The sequence below is a fragment of the Scyliorhinus canicula genome, chromosome 7 (genome assembly GCF_902713615.1).
Source record: "Scyliorhinus canicula chromosome 7, sScyCan1.1, whole genome shotgun sequence".
Lineage (NCBI taxonomy): Eukaryota > Metazoa > Chordata > Chondrichthyes > Carcharhiniformes > Scyliorhinidae > Scyliorhinus > Scyliorhinus canicula.
The window spans coordinates 18889306-18909753 of record NC_052152.1 but is presented as its reverse complement, the minus strand read 5'-3'; the positions used below and the strand labels follow the sequence as shown (position 1 = coordinate 18909753).

Below are 20448 nucleotides of genomic sequence, written 5' to 3'. Positions count from 1 at the left end.
TGCCACCCAAGTGGATAGAGCCGTGAAGAAAGCCTGTAGTGTGTCAGCATTTATTAACAGGGGAATTGAGTTTAAGAGCCGTGAGGTTATTCTGCAACTGTACAAGACCTTGGTTAGACCACAGGTCACCTCATTATAGGAAGGATGTGGAAGCATTGGAAAGGGTGCAAAGGAGATTTACCAGGATTCTGCCTGGATTGGAGGATAGGTCTTATGAGGAAAGGTTGAGGGAGCTAGGGCTTTTCTCATTGGCGTGAAGGAGGATGAGATGCGACTTAATTGAGGTGTATAAGATGATGAGGGATAGATCGAATGGAAGTTCAGCGACTTTTTCCTCGGGTGGATGTAGCTGTTACAAGGGGGCATAACTATAAGGTTCATGGTGGAAGATATAGGAAGGATGTCAGAGGTAGGTTCTTTACTCAGAGAGTGGTTGGGGTGCGGAACGCACTCCCAGCTCTGGTAGTGGAGTCGGACACTTTAGGATCTTTCAAGCGGTTATTGGATAGGCATATGGAGTGATTGGGAGTGGGTTGATTTGTTCTTAGTTTCAGACTAGTTGGGCACAACATTGTGGGCCAAAGGGCCTGTACTGTGCTGTACAGTTCTATGTTCTATGATCTATATCACATTCCAGCTCCTCTTGCTATCAAGTTAAGATGCCCATTGGATCCTTACTTGCCTGGTTCAGTACCATGTTGCCCGGCTGGCATTCCTCCTCCCTTTGGGTAATTGGTGACTCCTCACTGACTCCTTGAGTGGAAAGGCCACCTGGAGGGAAGTCAGGGTGCCCTGTCTCTCCCTCTCACCCAGCCACTGCTGAAATACAGCCTGGGAGCAATGGCGTGCAGGTCAGAGTACAGATCCGGCAGAAACCGCTGGACCGGAGTCTCCGAGGAGAATGGCGCTTTTCTAATGGAGACTTCAATGGAACAACAACAGCAGACAGAACGTAGATGGACTTCTCCATCCATTGGTCCTGTCTGGGAACAGCCTCTGACAAACTCTGCCTGATATTCCCTTGCCGGTCTCTGCATCTCTAACATGTCTGTTAGAGCCAAGGCTCGTTGGCGGACTCAGACTCAGCAAGGACCTGGTCTCCAGCAGTCCTGCGATTGGCAGAGGCCCCGGCTGTCACTGCCTCCTTGGGCTGTGGACCCCTGTCTGTCAGAGGTCAACAAGATTGTGAAGCCGAGCCTACTCCAGAATTCCATCCCACCGAGGCACATGTATCTGTGTCAGTGGCAGGTGTGGGTAAACGCAGCATCCGCTGAGTATACGGTGGCTTCCGCACCAGAGGTGTCATGGTGGCTGGGGCTGTGGCGTGCGCAGAATGACATCCCGCCCTTTTTCTTACTAGTATCTGCAATAGAGAAAAGAGAGATTTTGTGACTGACTAAGTCGGCTACATGAAAGGACACCGAAAGTCAACAGCCTGATCTTACCAATGGATACCGGTTGCATCCTCACTCGGTTGTTGGGGAGGTTGACCTCATCTCCGAAGCAGTCTCGATCTCTCTCATCCCCAGTCTGCTCTGTGGCCTGTTCCTCCAAACTGGAGAAGGTCCAGATTGCTGGGGTTTCACCTTGCTCACGCTCTCTCTAGTTATGGGCAACCTTGTTCTGCAGAGAGAGGTATTAACTGCGATCCCAATGGGTGAATGTGCAGTTCCGCAGCATGAATGCCTATTGTAGCTGCTAATCCCTCTCCCTGGTAAGTGATTAAGAAGCCGTTTGTCAATGAGATGGTGAGCTTAAAGTGCCTGCCACACATTAGGTGCTGATGTCCTGTCTACCGGTCATATATGACATCGGTATGGACTCTAACCCTTAAACTACCTGATGCCTTTATGAGAGTGTGAGGTTGCAGTGAAACGCCAGTGCTCTTACCCAGGGAGAGCACAGCAGATCATTTATCCACTTCTTGCACCTCAGGGTGGTCTATCTTTGGGCCCCATGGGTGATATACACCCCAGCGACGTCCTCTCAGGCAGGTGTGTTCAGGCGGAGCGGCCTCCTGTTCCCATCCATCAGAAAGAGGACCTTCCACCAATCCTGGATGGCCTGAAGGAGAATCCGCAGGCAGGATTTGCTTAATCAGAGGGCTGAAGATTGAATGTGTTTTGGGACTATCCTGGATGAGTTATCCAGTGCTCCTGGCCTGCAGTGAGCGAATGGCTGTCCGGGTGCCATTTAAATATAGGGGCAGGACCTCGGACCCCTGAGGTCATGGTGGTGCGGCCACTTCCTTCCTGCCCCACCATAAAATTAACCAAGCTCTTCGCTGATGCACGACTGAGGAGCTGAGGAGCAGAAGATCGCGCGTATTCAGCCGTCCCATCACCAGCGGGAATCACGCCAAACTTCCTGCCTACCTCCGGGTTTATTTTGCAGAGGATTCCAGCCACCATTCCAGTAATGGGAAAATAAAACAAGACAGCAGAGGTCACTGCAATACATAGATTTTTTTAAATCTGAAAAATTCTACCCTGATCTTTAATGGCCATTAAGCAAGTTTGAACAATACCAACAATGGCGGGAAAAGATTCACCTTGCGCCATTGAGCAGAACGGACAGTACTGTTTCTTCCCTGTTACACTCCTTGCCCACTGCACTTCCTACTTATTACATGTACCGAGCAGACAGTGTAACATGTGGGGGTGTAATGGGAAGGGAGTGCAATGGGAAGGGATTGTAATGGGAGGGGAGTGTAACGGACAGAGCGTGGAATGTGGAGATAGTTTAAGGTTGGAAGTGTAACAGGTGGGGAGTGTAATGATGGGGTGTAACAGGCAGCCAGGGTGATCCTGTCTGTTTAGCATTAGTACCCAAATATAATTTCTCTTTTACACTCTTGCGTATGCAGTACCTGGGGGGTCACCACACTTTGTCTTGATGAATGGGACTTCCTATTCCGGAGTTTCGTTGAGTTCATGCTTGGCACCAAATTCCAGTCTCTATGGAAGTCTTGCAGTTAATCTGTGAACATTATTGGAGGTTTCTGTTCCAGTATTAGTTTTTAGTGGCAGAAGACCATCACCAAATGGGTAAGAAGCTCACAAGACATTTACTTGGTTCAATAGTCAAACTTAAACAGTCAATTGAAAACCGAAAATATACCACTGCAGGTAAGAGTGGAGAAGATATTATTTATGGGGTTGTCAAAGAGTCCAGCGTTGATTTTGCATTGAACATCATGGTATAGAAAGGGAATGGCAGCACGGTGGCTCAGTGGTTAGCACTGCAGTCTCACGGCGCTGAGGTCCCAGGTTTGATCCCGGCTCTGGGTCACTGTCCGTGTAGAGTTTGCACATTCCCCCTGTGTTTGCATGGATTTCGCCCCCACAACCCAAAGATGTACAGGGTAGGTGGATTGAACATGCTAAATAGCTCCTTAATTGGATAAATGAATTGGGTACACTCAATGTATTTTTTAAAAATCATATAGAAAAGTAAGGGGTGATCTGATTGAAAGTTTTAAGACTCAGGGGCGGAATTCTCCGACCCCCTGCAGGGTCGGGGAATCGCCCGAGGACGGCGTAAATCCCACCCCCGCCGTGGCCGGAATTCTCCGCCACCCGGTAATCGGCGGGAGCGGGAATCACGCCCCGCCGATCGGCGTGCCCACCGCGGCGATTCTCCGGCCCGCGATGGGCTGAAGTCCCGCTGCTGTCAGGCCTCTCCCGCCGACGTGGTTTCAACCACCTCTGGTGGCGGCGGGATTGGCGGCGTGAGCGGGCCCCCAGGGTCCTGGGAGGAGCGCGGGGCAATCGGACCCTGGGGGGTTCCCCCAGGTGGCCTGGCCCGCGATCGGGCCCACCGATCAGCGGGTGGGCCTGTGCCGTGGGGGCACTCTTTTTCTTCCGCCACCGCCACGGCCTCCACCATGGCGGAGGCGGAAAAGACCCCCTCCACCGCGCATGCACCGGTGGTGACGTCAGCGGCCGCTGATGCACCAGCGCATGCGCGGGACGGTGAAGGCCTTTCGGCCAGCCCCGACGCCGGGTGCCAAATGCCGTTGGCACCGGTTTTGGCGCCAGTCAGTGTGGCGGAAACCACTCCGGCGCGGGCCTAGCCCCTAAAGGTGCGGAGAATTCTGCACATATGGGGAGGCCTGACGCCGGAGTGGTTGGTGCCACTCCGCTACGCTGGGACCCCCTGCCCCGCCGGGTAGGGGAGAATTGCGCCCCTGATAGGAATTGATGGAGCAGATAGTGAGAAAACCTTCCTGTGGGTGGAATACTCTTGGACAAGGGGTCAAGCCATTCAGAAAGAGAAGTTAGGAAACACTACTTTGTGCAAAGTGTGGAACACTCCCCACGAAAAGTAGTGGATTATATATTCTAATCTTTATTGTCACAAGTAGGCTGACATTAACACTGCAGTGAAGTTACTGTGAAAATCCCCTGGTCACCACATTCCAGCGCCTGTTCGGGAACACAGAGGGAGAATTCAGAATGTCCAAATTATCTAACAGCACGACTTTCGGGACTTGTGGGAGGAAACCGGAGCACCCGGAGGAAACCCAGGCAGACATGGGGAGAACGTGCAGAATCCACACAGACAGTGACCCCAAGCGTCAATTGAATCTGCGACCCTGGCGCTGTGAAGCAACAGAGCTACCCACTGTGCTACCGCGCTGCCCAATCAGTCGGGGTTTTTAACCTGAGTGTTGTAGACAGGGGCAAAGATGCCCATGAGAGACCAGGCTGACAGATACAACTCACTTAATTCCATACTAGTCACCATAGTCACTCCTCTACACTCTCCTCTCCACACTCCCCGCAGGGTCTCCTTCCCCGAACTGCCTCCAGGACAGGGTTTATATATTGTGGGGAGCTCGTCCAATTAGGAGGGAGCTCCGCCCCCTAGTCACCTGAGTAGCTGATTGTCAGATGAAATGCCCATGCCTTCAGGCGGAGGGTCCCGAGGCCGTCAGTGAAAATCAAAAGGAAGTGTGGACAGCACTCCATCCGTTCCACGGGGATACATCTGGCACACGCATTGCCTATCCAAACGTAGGTGATCCATCCAATCACACCCCATTGGGTGGGGCCCATTACCCTGTATTACCACCAATGGTAGGCACACGGACTGGTCTCCGTATGCCACAGGCACATGGGCGGTGCCCTTTATTTCTAAGGGCTCCCTGGTATACGTGGCCAGTCGGCGCCCCGTCTCGCAAGCTCTAGTGGCTGAAGATCTGTTCGGATGGTGGCAAACATGCAAAGACTGATGGGCTGGTACTGGGTGCGTGCTGGCTTGAGAGCTGGTGGTTTTCTTTGGTGTCTTGTAAATGCTTTTAGCATTTGACTGATTTCCATGACTGTTTTTGGTATGTTGCTGATTCTTTTGTAAACTTTTTTTTTTTTTAAATTTAGATTACCCAATTATTTTTTCCAATTAAGGGGCAATTTAGCCTGGCCAATCCACCTACTCTGCACATTTTTGGGTTGTGGGGGCGAAACCCACGCAGACACGGGGAGAATGTGCAAACTCCGCACGGACAGTGACCCAGAGCCGGGATCGAACCTGGGACCTCAGCGCCGTGAGGCGGTTGTGCTAACCACTAGGCCACCGTGCTGCCCGATTCTTTTGTAAACTTGAGTTGTTAATAAACTCACAATATTTTCTCGGAGGGGAAGCGTATGTTATACTGCTCTGTCCCTGTAGGGGGGGTCGTAACACCGAGAATAATCGATTTTTTCCACACAAGGATATACATAAGAACTAGGAGCAGGAGTGGGCTATCTGGCCCCTCGAGCCTGCTCCGCCATTCAATGAGATCATCGCTGATCTTTTGTGGACTCAGCTCCACTTTCCGGCCCAAACACCATAACCCTTAATCCCTTTATTCCTCAAAAAAGCTCGGGGGTCGCGTAACTATTTATACAATGACATGGAGCCCACACGAAGATAAGACTCAGTCATGAATGGCCTCATTGAATGGTAGAACAGGCGCGAGGGGCTCACGTTCCTATGTTCCAATAAACAATCATCCTTGCTGCCTGGAATGGTATTACAACGTTGTGAACAATATTACTGTGTGACATGCTGATGAACCCAGCTCAGAATGAAGCTATGTCTTGGAGGACCGGTAATGCTGTTTGAAGTATCCTCCACAAGCAGCATATCTTCAATGTCAGCTTTGGCTGTCTTTTGCCTCTGAGGCAACGATGACTTAGTTGGTCGCACTCAGCCCTTTGAATCCCTGGGTTCAAGGCTCATTTGAGTGTCAAAATCAAGCTTGGCTCTCCATTGCAGTACTGAGCAGTGTTGAAGGTGAATCTTTTGAATGCAATCTTGAACTGAAGCCTTATCTGACTGCGCTATTTTGAAAGAGAGCAGGGGAGTTACGTCTGGTTCCCTGGCCAATATTCATCCCTCAACCAACATCAGAAAAAACCAGATTATCTGGTCATTATCACACTGTTTTCTGTGGGAGTTTACTGCGTGCAAATTGGCTGTCGCCTTTCCTCTATTAGAACAGTGATTGCACTCAAGTGTTGAAAAGCATTTTGGGATGTCCGGGGGTCATGAAGTGCGCTATATAAATTAAATTATTTATTTGTATTTCGTGCACTTATGTTCAGCTGGCATTATGTCTGACAAAGATTACAGGATAATCATACCACTGCATTATTCAGGCACTAAAAGCATCACTCTTTCAGGAACATTTTGTGAAGTGTTGTTACAGAGGTTATCATGTATAAAGCAGGGAAACTGTGTTCATACCGAAGTGTTCGCTGTCGGTGATTGGGATGCTACCAACTGATGTTGTGCTAAATTGGCTGCTCTCAGATATAGCGAAGACAGAGACACTGACCACTGGTGATCAACAGGATCCGCTGGCAGGCCTCAGCTGGTGTGGAAGTGGACTGGGGCTCCCTCTCTCGAAAACACTCGCTTGATTGAAATTACTTTGGAGATTACATTCAATACAGCTTGAAGTTAAGTATATATTTTTTTTTAATATAATTTTTATTGGAATTTTTTACAGAAAATATAAAACATAACGACAAACAATGAAATGCAACAAAATAACCCATAATAACTGTGACACCCCCAGACCGTATCGGCGCATGTATCACATCCCCCCACCCCCCCAACCCCAATGAACAACAAAAGAACTTTAAAAATATTAAAATTAAATAAACAAACATAGTCATTGTCGGCCCCCCCCCCTTTTCCCTCCCCTTTTCCCTCCCCTTTTCCCTCCCCGGGTTATAGCGCGCCTTTCGCAACTTCAAGATGCTCCAAAGCCCTTCACAGCCAATCAAGTGCTTTTTAATATTAACAACTGTAGCATGGCAAACTTTACAGCTAATTGACACAGAACAAGCTTTCGCAGGCGATAGGCAATATGATAATCACCAGGCAAACCATTTTACTGATGCGGATTGACGGTGAAACATTGACCAGGACAGCAGGAAGAACACTCTGCTGCTGTTCTTCATGATAACACCGTGCCCCAGTGGTTAGCACAGCGCCAGGAACCTGGGTTCAATTCCAGCCTCGGGTGACTGTGCGGAGTCTGCACGTTCTCCCCGTGTCTGCATGGGTTTCCTCCGGTTTCCTCCCACAATCCAATGACATGCAGGTTAGGTGGATTGGCCGTGATAAATTGCCGCTTAGTGCTCCAAAAGATATGCAGGTTGGGTGGGGTTACAGGGATAGGGCGTGGGAGTGGGCTTACGTAAGGTGCTCTTTCAGAGGGTCGCGTAGACCCGATGTGCCAAAGGTTCGCCTTCTGCATGGCAGGAATTCTAGAAGATCCGCTCTCCAGGTCACTGGAGAATATACGTTATCAGAGCTCCCAGCATAATGGAAATTGCTCATCCAGCTTAAACTTCCATTGGGAAATTCCCTTGCATCTGGAATCATCCACAGTCCAAAGATGTGCGGGTTAGGTGGATTGGCCATGCTAAATTGCCCGTAGTGTCCTAATAAAAAAGTAAGGTTAAGGGGGGGGGGGGGTTGTTGGGTTACGGGTATAGGGTGGATACGTGGGTTTGAATAGGGTGATCATGGCTCGGCACAACATTGAGGGCCGAACGGCCTGTTCTGTGCTGTACTGTTCTATGTTCTATGTTCTATCTCCTCCAGCTCTCCACTGACAACCCTTTCCCACCCCCCCCCGCCCCCCCCTCCCCCAACATATTCATTCTGCCACCTACCACCCAGCCATCTACCCTGTTACCTCACACACATCTACTAACACACTGGCAAGGCGGCACGTGTGATTAGCACTGCTGCCTCAAAGTGCCAGGGACCCGGGTTCAATTCCAGGCTTGGGTCATAGTCACAGTGGGTCACTTCTCCTCGTGTCTGCATGGGTTTCCTCCGGGTGCTCCGGTTTCCTCCCACTAATCCAGAAAGACGTGCTTGTTAGGTGAATTGGACATTCTGAATTCTCCCTCTGTTTACCCGAACAGGCGCCGGAGTGTGGCGACTAGGGGATTTTCACAGTAACTTCATTGTGGTGTTAATGTAAGTCTACTTGTGACACTAATAAAGATTATTATTAAATAAAGCAATGTGCCAAAGCTTTTCAGTATTAGTGAATGAAGACTTAAATAACACGCATCAAGCACTCCATCTCCACGTTTCCAACTCCAACTACAAGTTTGCTGATGACACGACCGTAATGGGTCAGTTCTTGAACAACGATGAGTCAGAATACAGGAGGGAGATAGAGAACCTAGTGGGGTGGTGTAACAACAAGAATCTCTCCCTCAATGTCAGCAAAACTAAAGAGCTGGTAATTGACTTCAGGAAGCAGAGTACTGTACACACCCTTGTCTGCATCAACAGGGCCGAGGTGGAGATGGTTGACTGCTTCAAATTCCTAGGTGTGCACATCACCAAAAATCTGTCCTGGTCCACCCACGTCAATGCCACAACCAAGAAAGCACAACAGCGACTATCTTTCCTGAGGAAACTAAGGAAATTCGACATGTCCACATTGACTCTTACCAACTTTTACAGATGCACCATAGAAAGCATCCTATCTGGTGGCTCTCAGCCTGGTATGGCAACTGCTCAGTCCAAGACCGTAAGAAACTGCAGAGAGTCGTAAACACAGCCCAGTCCATCATGCGAACCCGCCTCCTATCCATTGACACTGCACTGCCTGGGGAAAGTGGGTATCATAATCAAAGACCCCTCCCACCCGGCTTACTCACTCTTCCAACTTCTTCCATTGGGCAGGAGATACAAAAATCTGAGAAAATCCACCAACAAATTCAAAACAGCTTCTTCCCCGCTGTTACCAGACTCCTGAAGGACCCTCTTATGGACTGATCTGGTCTCTCCATACATCCTCTCCACTGAGTAGCACTACATTCTTATATGCTTCACCCAATGCCTGCGTCTGCGTTTTTACATTGTGTATTTATGTAAGCCCTATGTTTTTTTCCATGTATGAAATGATCTGTCCGGAGTGTACACAGAACAATACTTTTCACTATACCTCAGTACACGTGACAATAAACAAATCCAAATGCAAATCTACTGTCAAAAGGGCCACCGAGCACCAGGCAAAAAATGCTCTCTCATTGTGAACGAAGTAGCAATCCAAAATGACAGACTGTCACCCTGTGGAAGATTCATCTTTTACATCCACCTGAGAGGGCAGACAGAGGGCAGACAGGGTGAAAGGCAGTGGGCGGAATTCTCCGGTTGCGGACGCCAAAATCGCGTTCAGCGATCGGCCGGAGAATCCCCGTTTGTGCCGAAATCGGGGGCGGAGGTGCTTTTGCAATGCTCCGCCCCCCTCGAAAATGGTGTACTCGAACCGCGTGCTGTCGGGTCGGCCTCAGGACGTCACCTGAGGCCCTTCCCCAATGCTCCGCCCCCGATGGGCCGAGTTCCCGACGGCGTGGTACACTTGTCCTTTTTATTTTCGTGAATCTGGCGTGGTGGCTGCAGACTGAGTCCAGAGCCGCCACAGGTGGGGGGGGGGGGGGGAGAGCCGTTCCGCGAGCGGGTGCTTTGGCAGGGGCTAGGGCACTGGTGGGGGGTGTTCCGGGGGTGGCGAGGCTGATTACAGGGGGGCAGTTTTAGGCAGGCTGCGTCCACGCGCGGCCGGTACCATGTTGCATGCGCGGCCGCTGCCGTGCACAGCCAGGGATCCGGCAATTCTCCGGCTGTGTCCGCAGGTAACACAAAGGGCTTTACACTGCGTGCCTGCTAGCCCCCACCAGGCGGGAGGGTCGATGCAGCTTTTATGCCGCTTTTCCTGGCGTAAAACGCCACTGCTTCCACGCCAGGGTCAGAGTCTTCAAATCGGAGAATCCAGCCCAGTAAGTCTGGCAGTGCAGCACCCTCTCATTGCTCACCGGGCTGGAAAATCACCTCAGATTTCTTGTCATTAAATCTCAGGGGTGGCATCTGAAACTAAAACCTTCAGACTCAGAGGCGAAAGTGGTAGGAACTGACCTATTGATAACACAGCACCTCTATGTATTCATACATCTGTATCACTGGGGTCTAAACGTCACCAAATTAAACCCCAATTAAATCTGCGGGGCGTGGTGCTGCCTCGCCCTGACAAGCCGACAGGTTCCTCTGCTATTGCGGCATGCGTGTTAAAACCAAGTGTTGAAGGATTTCTTTTTTTCCCCTTTCAATGAAACTTTCACTGCATGACACATGGCACAAAGGGCAAGAATGTTAGCACTTGGCAGCAGCGGCTGCTCAGACAAGGGGAAGGATTTGCATGTTATATCTTTCATAACAACCAGCTGCTTATTATTTATTTGAGTTATAGTCACTGTTGTTTTGCTAGAAAATTTACTGAAAACAGATTTCCACATACTTCCAGTGGGGCCATGCCAACCCCCCCCCCCCCAACACCTCCCTCACCTCAAGCTAACAACCATCCAAGGAAATGCCTGTGAACTAGCCCCAGAGGCAGAACAATAGTAGTAATAGTAAAAGTCGGGGGTGGAGGACTAAACCTCAGAGCGAGACACGCAGAGCGAAGGGGGGAAGCAGAGCACGGCGGACCAAGCAGGATCGCTATTGCAAATGTCAGCCCACCTGCCGATGGGAGCAGTGGATGAAGCACAGGGACTCGAGAATCTACCTCATGTCGGCAATGAGGCCGCCCATCTAAAACGCTCTGGCCCCCATCAGAGGCGTCGGAGAGAATGGAGAGGAGACTGGAGAGGCAGGAAGCGACGGGGCGGGATCTGAAGAAAGCAGCCACTGACCAAAATGACCGCCCCACTCGCGCAAGGCCAAGGTGGCAAGGTTGACAACAACACAGAGCAGATTAGATGGATTGGCTATGATAAATTGCCCTCAGTGTCCAGGAACAGTTAAAGGGTTAGTGGGAGAGGATGGGGAAGTACGCTTGGGTGGAGTGCTCTTTCAGAGGGTCGGTGCAGACTCGATGGGTGAATGGCCTCCTTCTGCACTGTAGGGATGATAGCAAAACTCAATAAGGTCCAAGATAAAGAGAAGGTGCTGATTGGGGTGAGGAGCAAGCGATCATGTAGGTAGGAGGGACATACAATCCGCATCTGGCAGGGCACTGAAGGCGACCTGGCCAATCACTGGGCAGAGTTTAATGGGGCCAAGGCAGCTTTATTTAAAAACATTTTGGCACACTGTACCCGGCGAGATTTTGGGTAACCTGCGGCAACATAGAACACTATTTTAACACGTCGGAGGACGTGAATTAGTTAGTCCAGAAAAACGGGCTGGGAAGACAGCAATAATGGACAATTAGGAACTCTTAAACGAGAGTGTTCATACACAAAAACAATAATTTCACCCCAGCAACAATAGATAGATGCCTCCTTTAAAACGTGGAGGCAGGGTGAGAGGGTACTGACGGTGGGGGACCCTATGTAGGCAGCAGAGTAGCGGTCCTGGGAGAACTAACAGACAAGCTCCAGATCCTGGGAGGGGAACGAGCTCCGATACATGCAACTTGGGAACTTCCTCTGCAAGACCGCGACGTTCCCCCAGCGACCTGGAAATGCCCGACTGGACAGACTGCTGACAGCAGGCGAGCTGGGGGAAGGCAACTGTGCCGCCATGTATGGACGACTGCTAGAGGAGGTCAGGGCACCACTGGGCAAGACACGGGAAAAGTGGGAGAAAGAACTGGGCACGGAGATGGGGGAGGAGTCAGATCGAAGCACTGCTTAGGGCGAACTCCACCTCCTCATGCGCAGGGGCAGAGCTTAATGGAGCTAAAGGTGGTGAGCACAGGACGCGTGTCACCAGAAGCGGGTTCTTTCCGGAGGTGTGAACAGTGCCACGGAGGCCCGGCCAACGACACCCACATGTTCTGGTCTTGCCCCAGAGTTGTCAGGTACTGGACCGCCTTTTTCGAGGCCGTGAACAAGATTTTGGGGGCAAGGGTGGAGCCATACCCGCGAGTGGCAGCCAGAACTCTTTATGGGGAGAGGGGCAGATGCCCTGACCTTTGCCTCCCTGATCGTGCGCCGGAGACTCCTGTTTGGCTGGAGACCAGCGGTGACGCCACCCAAGGTCGCAGACTGGCTGGTCGATTCAGCGGAATTCCTCCAATTGGAAAAGATAAAGTTCACCATCAGAGGATCGGAGAAAGGCTTCCGTAATACAGGGGAGCAACTCACCAACCTGTTTGAGGATCTGTTCATGATCAACACCCAATAAGAGGGGGGAGCAAGGAGGGGGGATCGAAACAGACAAAGGAGGAAGAGAATGGGGGAGGGGGCTGGGGGATAGGAGAAGGGAGGAAGGAAGACACCACCCAGAGCACAGAGGAAGCAGGGCAGAGGAACCAAAGGGTACCAAAGGGATGAGAACCCTGGGGGCGACCATGGCAACAACAAGAGGACGGACCAGGGTTGCCTCAAACAAGCCCCTGGTATGTTTTAATACAATGGGGCCACATGTAAATAGTTAAACAGTACGTCTGTGGTAACCGATTACTGGAGACCCAATGTTAACATTTCTCATATCTGTATATATGGTTCCTATGTTTTTATTCCTGATTACTTTGTTTTTCCTTTTTTCATTCTCTTTTAACTGTGTTTTCTTTATGTTGCAATGTTGCTACAATTAAATGAAAAACCAATAAAATTAGTTTTAAAAAACAGATTTCCACAGAACAAGAAATGTATTCCTCCAAGTTGATGGTTTGATTATAGAGTCACAGGGTATGACATCGTGCTCTTTGCTGGTGGATTTGAAGGCGGGGCAGCAGGTTAAGTCCAGCAGTGGCCCGTCCCACACACAATTCTACCTGAGGCGGGGGTGATTGTTGGGCTGCCCAGCCACCAGGCAGGCAACTGAAGCTCTTAAGCAGATAACTGCTGCCTACTTAACGGCTTTGTGTCACCACCGCTGGGGTTTATCCAGTGGCCAGAGGTCAACACCAAGTGCCCAGCCTGTCACGTTTCCTTGTGCCCATTGGAGAGCTCCGTCAAATCCTGAGTTTCCCGAGCTACCACTAACCCCCACAGTCTATCAAACCCTGACCCCCCTCCCTAACCTCGACCAACCCACTCATTCTCCAACCGCACCCCCCCTCGCTACAACACATAAATTAGCCACCAAGTCCTGTTCTCGTGCTGAATGGCTCATCAAGGCCCCGGCGCAGGAGCTGAACTTTCCACTGCTCAGAGTGTCTCTGTTTGTACCAGAGAGCTGTCACCCTCTGATTGGCAGCCGCTCTCCCAGGTGGAGCCTCCTGTTCCCGAGGAATGAAAGTCCAGCCTCAATCCACTGGCCACTTAACTGATGCAGGGCGGCCATTCCAAGTGTTGACAGACTCCCTCCCAACCTTTTACCCAGCGGTGAGGGGTCTGCGGCACTCTGTAAAATGCAGCCCGTAGGACACAGAAGGAAGTTATTTGGACTCTCAAGTCCATGCCAGCTTTCTGCAGAGCGACCCAGGTGGTTTCATTCCCCCAGGTTACAGAATAAATTATGACCAGCGCACCGGGAGATCTTCTTACCTTTCAATGATTTGTAGGAACATCTGATATATATGATACATGGTGGGTGCATTATCGCTCAGCAAACCTGTTCTGTCCTTCTAAATAAATCACAACCTGTTACCTGACTCCGTACTCCTTCTGGGATCTCTGCCCAAAGGCAGGTCCAATCCACACAACCTCCATCGCCGCCAGGCAAGGACACAGGTTCTGAATCCACCCCAGTGGGAACGTGGATTGAACCCTGCGTTGATGACACATCAATCCACGCCGACGATCCAGACAACTGACTCCCCTTCCCACAGGGGGTCTGAGTTGCTACGGCAACATCATCTGTAAAATGCATGTTGTAACCTGGAGCTATATGGATAGTGATGTTAGATTTTCCATCACATGACTGACTTCACTGCCTGCCATTGGTTCATGTGAGGAATATTTACCAATTCAACCTGTTTGGTCACATGATGAACTCACCTTCCATGGCCACCAAGTCCTGGAGTTGGGTTTGAACTGGGAGCGTCCCGCTCAGAGGCAGAACACTCCCCACTGCGGGACAGGAACACCTAAACTCCATGCTCCCTATTAATACCTTTGATTATCTACCTTTTCTGCTCGCCTTTAATAACTTGGAAATTTGGATGAAATCACACCTTAACCGGTCATGTTCAGGGGCATGTATCCCCAGTTTATATGGCCGGAATTCTCTGGCCATTTGCTGGGGACGGGATTCTCTGGTCACAGTGGCAGTGCATCCCGGCAGTGTGGGGTGGTTTTCATGGGAATTCTCATTGACAAGCGGCAGGAGTAGAGAATCCCGCTGCCAGAGAACGGCGCGGCCAGATTTTCCGTCCTCGCTAGCGGCGGCAGCGGGGTGGACCCGCGACGGAGAACCCAGACCCGTATCGCCCCACAGAATTTAACACTTGGAATCCAGGCATCATCCTGGTAAATCTACTCTCTCCCAAGCCGAGATAACCACTTTCTTAAGGCATGGTGCCCAGAACCGCCCATAATAATCCATGTGCAGACAACCGGGGGTTGTGTACCTAAAGCACGGCTTCTATTCCCTTGTACTGACTCCAGCCATCTTCCCAGCAACTATCTCAGGCTGGACATGATTGCTCACAACCTTGGTGACATGTCCATGTCATGTTTTGTGTTTCTTGCTCTTTAGTGTTATCTCTCTTTTGTTATTCTAATTTCACCCTGATTGCTTTTTTATGATACTATGCTCGGTCAATATCCAAACTGAGATATGTAACATGAAATGTAAAAACAGTATATAAAAAAACAACTGAGATTATTTATTTTCACCTCTGTAACATTACAGGAACCGGTCCCTCCCTCTGCTCATGTGCTGTGGAGAGCTTCACAAACACTGGCTACCTCTAGATTTAACTGTCCCAATGCCCTCCTGGCCATCCTCCCACAGTCCACACCTTCTAAATTCGACACCCATCTGAAACTCTGCTGCCCGGGTCCACACACCCACCAGGTTTCCATTCAGCTTCCAGCCCCAATGATCCACATTGGCTTCTGGCTCAGGTTTCAAATTCTCATCCTGACCAGCAGCAGGAAGCTGAACAGGCATCTCGACGTTGTCAAAAACCGACAGATAAGACAGAGCCCTCAATGTCAACCAATATTAACCAAATGCACTCACTGACCTGCTGGGACACCAGGATCTCACAGGAACAACAGGTCAAACAGCAACAAGGTCAACAACAACTTTTCCTGAAAATGACCCAAGTTTTAAAAGGGTTGGGTGCTGAGGGGTGCGCTGATTTTGTTTAAGGCCAGGGTGGGCAAAGAGGAGAGATTGGAGCAGCAGAGGGTAATAGACGAGATGTTGGAGGTAGATAGGAGTTATGCAGAAGGTGGGGACCCAGCAAAGCTGGAAAAGAGAAAGGAACTACAGGCGAGCTTTGACCGGCTATCTACCAGGAAGGCGGTGCACCAACTGAGGCGAGCAAGGGGTGCAGTTTACGAACATAGAGATAAGGTATGTTAGCAGGTCAGCTCAGGAAGGAAGCAGCAGCAAGGGAAATTGTGCAAGTGAGGGATAGGGCAGGGAAGTTGGTGGTGGCTCGGATCTGATTAACAAGGTTTTTGAGGAATTTTATGAGAGGTTATACAGGTCAGAGCCACCTGGGCGCGACCGTGAGATGCAGGAATTTCTCGATGGGTTGGAGTACCCGAGGTTAGGGGAGGGGGACAGGGCTACATTAGAAGGAGCAATAGTGGAGCAGGAGATAAAGGATGCAATTGGAAGGATGCAGTCGGGGAAGGTGGTAGGGCCGGATGGGTTTCCAGTGGAATATTATAAAAAATTCAAGGATAAACTGACACCCCTGATGGTGGGGATATTTGAAGAGGCGATAGGGAAGGGAGTGTTGCCACAAACTTTGCGGTAGGCATCGATTTCCATTGATTTGCTAAAAAAAGGTAAAGAGTGTGGGTGGTATTGGCCCATATCACTTCTGAATGTAGACGCAAAGGTATTGGCGAAGGTACTGGTGGGTAGGCTGGAGGAGTGCCTCCCGAAGGTGATAGGTGAAGATCAGACGGGGTTCGTGAGAGGGAGGCAGCTCTTTTCAAACGTTAGAAGGGTATTGAACGTCGTTATGGCACCGGCAGAGGGGAAGGAAACAGAGGTGGTTGTGGCATTGGATGCTGAGAAAGTGTTTGACCGGGTAGAATGGGGGTACTTGATGGCAGATCTGGAGCGGTTTAGGATTGGACCAAGATTTGTGAACTGGGTAAAGCTACTATATAAGGAGCCGAGGGCGAGTGTCCGCACAGACAACATCAGCTCGAGATACTTTTCTCTCCACCATGGGACGAGGCAGGGATGGCCTATGTCCCCCCTGCTGTTTGCACTCGCGATTGAGCCGTTGGCCATCGCATTAAGAAGTTTGGGGGAATGGAAAGGAATAGTGCAGGGGGGGATAGAGCATAGGGTGTCCTTATATGCCGAGGATTTGCTGTTATACGTGTCGGAACCGAGTGTGTCGATAGGGGGAATACTGGAGCTGCTTCGAGTGTTTGGGTCTTTCTCGGGGTACAAACTAAATCTAGACAAGAGTGAGTATTTTGTGGTGTCACAGCTGGGGGTGGGGGCAGGGGTGGGGGGCTGCCATTCCAAAGGGCAGGGACTCACTTTAGATACCTGGGGGTGCAGGTTGCCCGGGAGTGGTGGGGGAGGCTCCGCAGGTACAACATTTCTAGTTTGGTGGGGAGAGTGAAAGCTGAGCTGGCAAGGTGGGATGGTCTCTCTCCGTCACTGGCGGGTCGGGTACAGGCGGTTAAAAGGAACGTACTGCCGCGATTTCTGTTTATTTTTCAATGCCTGCTGATTTTCCTGCCAAAGGCTTTTTTCAGAGAGATTGAGGGAAGGATTACGTCGTTCATATGGGGAGAGACGGTGGCCAGAGTTAAAAAGGTGCTGCTACAGAGGGGAAGGCAGGTAGGGGGTTTGGGTCTCCCGAACCTGATGTACTACTACTGGGCGGCGAATGTGGAGAAGGTGCGGTGCTGGGTCAGAGGGGTTGATTCCCAGTGAGCCAGAATGGAGGAGAGTTTGTGCAGGGGTCGGGATTGAAAGCACTAGCAACAGCGCCGGTCCCGATAGGAAGTACTCAGGTAGTCAGGTAATAATAGCTTCATTGAGAATTTGGAGGCAGTTTCACCAGCACTTCCGGTTGGGGGCAGGGCCAAGGGAAATGCCGATTCGGGGGAACCACAGATTTGAGCCAGGGAGGTGGGATGGAAATTTTCGGAAATGGGAGGTGGGGGGGATTTAGACACTAAAAGATTTGTTTCTTCGGGGTCGGTTTGCAGGGCTGAAGGAGCTGGAAGCGAAGTATGGGCTGGAGCAGGGGGAAATGTTTAGGAACATGCAGGTTCGAGATTTTGCCAGAAAGTAGATACAGAGCTTCCCGGTGGAGCCGGCTTCCACATTGCTGGAGGAGGTGCTGACGACAGGGGGACTGGAGAAGGGGGTAGTGTCAGTGGTTTACGGAGCTATTTTGGAAGAGGAGAAGGAACCACTGGAAGCGAACAAAGCAAAGTGGGAGGAAGAGCTGGGAGAGGGTATGGAGGAGGGGTTCTGGTGTGAGGTGCTCGGGAGAGTGAATGCCTCCACCTCATGCGCGGGGTTGGGGCTGATACAGCTGAAGGTGGTATACAGAGCACACCTCACGAGGGCCAGGATGAGCCGATTATGTGTGTGAACCTGGCCCGGGGGGGGGGGGGGGGGGGGGCTAATCTCGTTCATATGTTTCGGTCCTGTCCAAAGCTGGAGGATTACTGGAAGGAGGTTTTTCGGGTAATTTCTAAAGTGGTGCACGTGGAGCTGGACCCAGGACCCCGAGGGGGGGGGGGGGGGCATATTCGGGGTGTCGGACCAGCCAGGGTTGGAAACGGGTGCAGAGGCAGATAGAACATAGAACAGTACAGCACAGAACAGGCCCTTCGGCCCTCAATGTTGTGCCGAGCCATGATCACCCTACTCAAACCCACGTATCCACCCTATACCCGTAACCCAACAACCCCCCCCCCCCATTAACCTTACTTTTTTAGGACACTACGGGCAATTTAGCATGGCCAATCCACCTAACCCGCACATCTTTGGACTGTGGGAGGAAACCGGAGCACCCGGAGGAAACCCACGCACACAGGGGGAGGACGTGCAGACTCCACACAGACAGTGACCCAGCCGGGAATCGAACCTGGGACTCTGGAGCTGTGAAGCATTTATGCTAACCACCATGCTACCCTGCTGCTGTTGTAGCCTTCGCCTCGTTGATCGCCCAAAGGTGGATCCTGATGGAATGGAGAGCAGCCTCTCCACCCTGTGCCCTGGCGTGGCAGGGGGATCTGTTGGAATACTTGACTCTTGAGAAGGTGAAGTTTGAACTGAGGGGAAGGATGGAGGGGTTCTACAATTCATGGGCATTATTCATCATGCACTTTCAAGAACTGGATAACATTGAGCATTAGTTTGGGGGGTTGGGGGGGGGTGGGGTGCGTTGATGGTGACTGTGGCTGATTCCTGATTCCTTTTTGTCATTTGTTTATGTGAACATGCGGGCTAATGCTTGGGGTTTGGTGGGAGGGTGGGATCATTGTTATTGATATGGGGATTGACATATTTGTTACTGATTATTGTTTGTTGTTGGTGGGTGTAAATTTGGGAGAAAATGTGACAAGGAATAAAAAATACATTTTAAAAAAGTTTTAAAAGGGAACAAGAGAGTGGAAATAAGGTGACATGAAAATGTAAACATTCACATTCGGAAAACAGGGTTTACAGAGTTGGGGGTGGGGGTGGGGGAGAGGATTGAAATGATTATGAATGTTTTGCACAACAAAGCACATCGAAATGAATCAGTTCAGTCGGGTTTAAGACCAACATACCTGACGAATAGAAAGAGATGCCTCGATCTGTCCAGTGAATGTGGAGTGTCGCTCAGAGTTGCGATTGAAACGATCTAAAATGAGTGCGAACTCCAGACTCTGACCTCAGGACAGCAGCAGATTGGAGCAGCCAGTCAGTAAAAGCTGAAGCTGACACACAGCCCAATGATAAAGCTGCCAACGCCTCTCCTGCAGCAGCAAGGACTGTGCCTACCGGGCTGCCTCTCCCATCACAGGGCTGGCTGGCGTGTAGTCAACCCGGGAAATAACTGCTTTTCACAGGAAACTGAATCCTTGACTCGGTTCTGTTTTGTCCTGAATTGAAACTGAAAGTAAACCAGGCTGCAGCCAGTGGCTCCTGTGAGAGAAAGTTTTTTGGCAGCAGTATCCATCTGGAAAAAGTTTCTGGAACTCCCTGGAAACGGTCGGCTGTGCAATATACTCTTCTCTCAGTAAATGGTGACCATGACAACAATCGCAATTTAAAAAATATATATATATTTTTATTCAGAAAAGTTTTCATGATAACATTGTAAAATAAAACAAAACCATTGCAAAATAAGCTCGCCCCCATGAACAAACAATACTTACAACAAAAATCAAACCTTCCCCTAACAACTGACTAATTCCCTGAAAGGCTGCCACCTCGTGGACAAACCTTCCACTGACCCCCGTCATGGTGAACTTGGAACTTCTCAAGATACAAAAACCCCATCAGGTCACCCAGCCTGGCCGAGTCACTGGGAGGTACCAGGGACCTCCTCCCGAGCAGAACTCCCCTCCGGGCTATTGACGAGGTGAAGGCAAAGGCGCCCACCTTCACCCCCACACCAGGGCACAGGGCGGAGAGGCTGCTCTCCATCCCACCAGGATCCGCCTTTAGGCGATCAACGAGGCGAAGGCTCCAACATCTGCCTCCCCATCCGTTTCCAAATATGGCTGGTCCGACACCCCGAATATGGCCACTTGGAGGCCCGGGTCCAGTTTCACGTGCACTACTTTAGAAATTACCCTAAAAACCTCCTTCCGGTAATCCTCTAGCACCGACAGTCCCATAAACCCAAAATAGTCACCAAGGGGTGACTTTCTC

The 20448-nt window shown here is 50.6% G+C and overlaps 1 protein-coding gene across 4 annotated transcripts in view; it reads right to left on the bottom strand.

Moving 5' to 3' along the window:
- LOC119968763 (interferon-induced GTP-binding protein Mx3-like) overlaps nucleotides 1-19651 on the bottom strand; it is a 94763-nt gene extending 75112 nt beyond the window's left edge. The window contains exons 1-2 of one of the 4 annotated variants that reach the window (XM_038801459.1): nucleotides 19359-19651; nucleotides 2870-2979 (exon numbers count right to left, since the gene is read on the bottom strand). In XM_038801459.1, the coding sequence (XP_038657387.1) occupies nucleotides 2870-2935 (66 nt within the window). In that variant the 5' untranslated portion in view covers nucleotides 2936-2979; nucleotides 19359-19651. Of the gene's footprint in view, nucleotides 1-2869; nucleotides 2980-9185; nucleotides 9214-19358 lie in introns of those variants that run through there. The other 3 variants (XM_038801460.1, XM_038801463.1, XM_038801462.1) reach the window with 3 other exon arrangements.
- Between the last annotated feature and the right edge of the window lie 797 nt (nucleotides 19652-20448).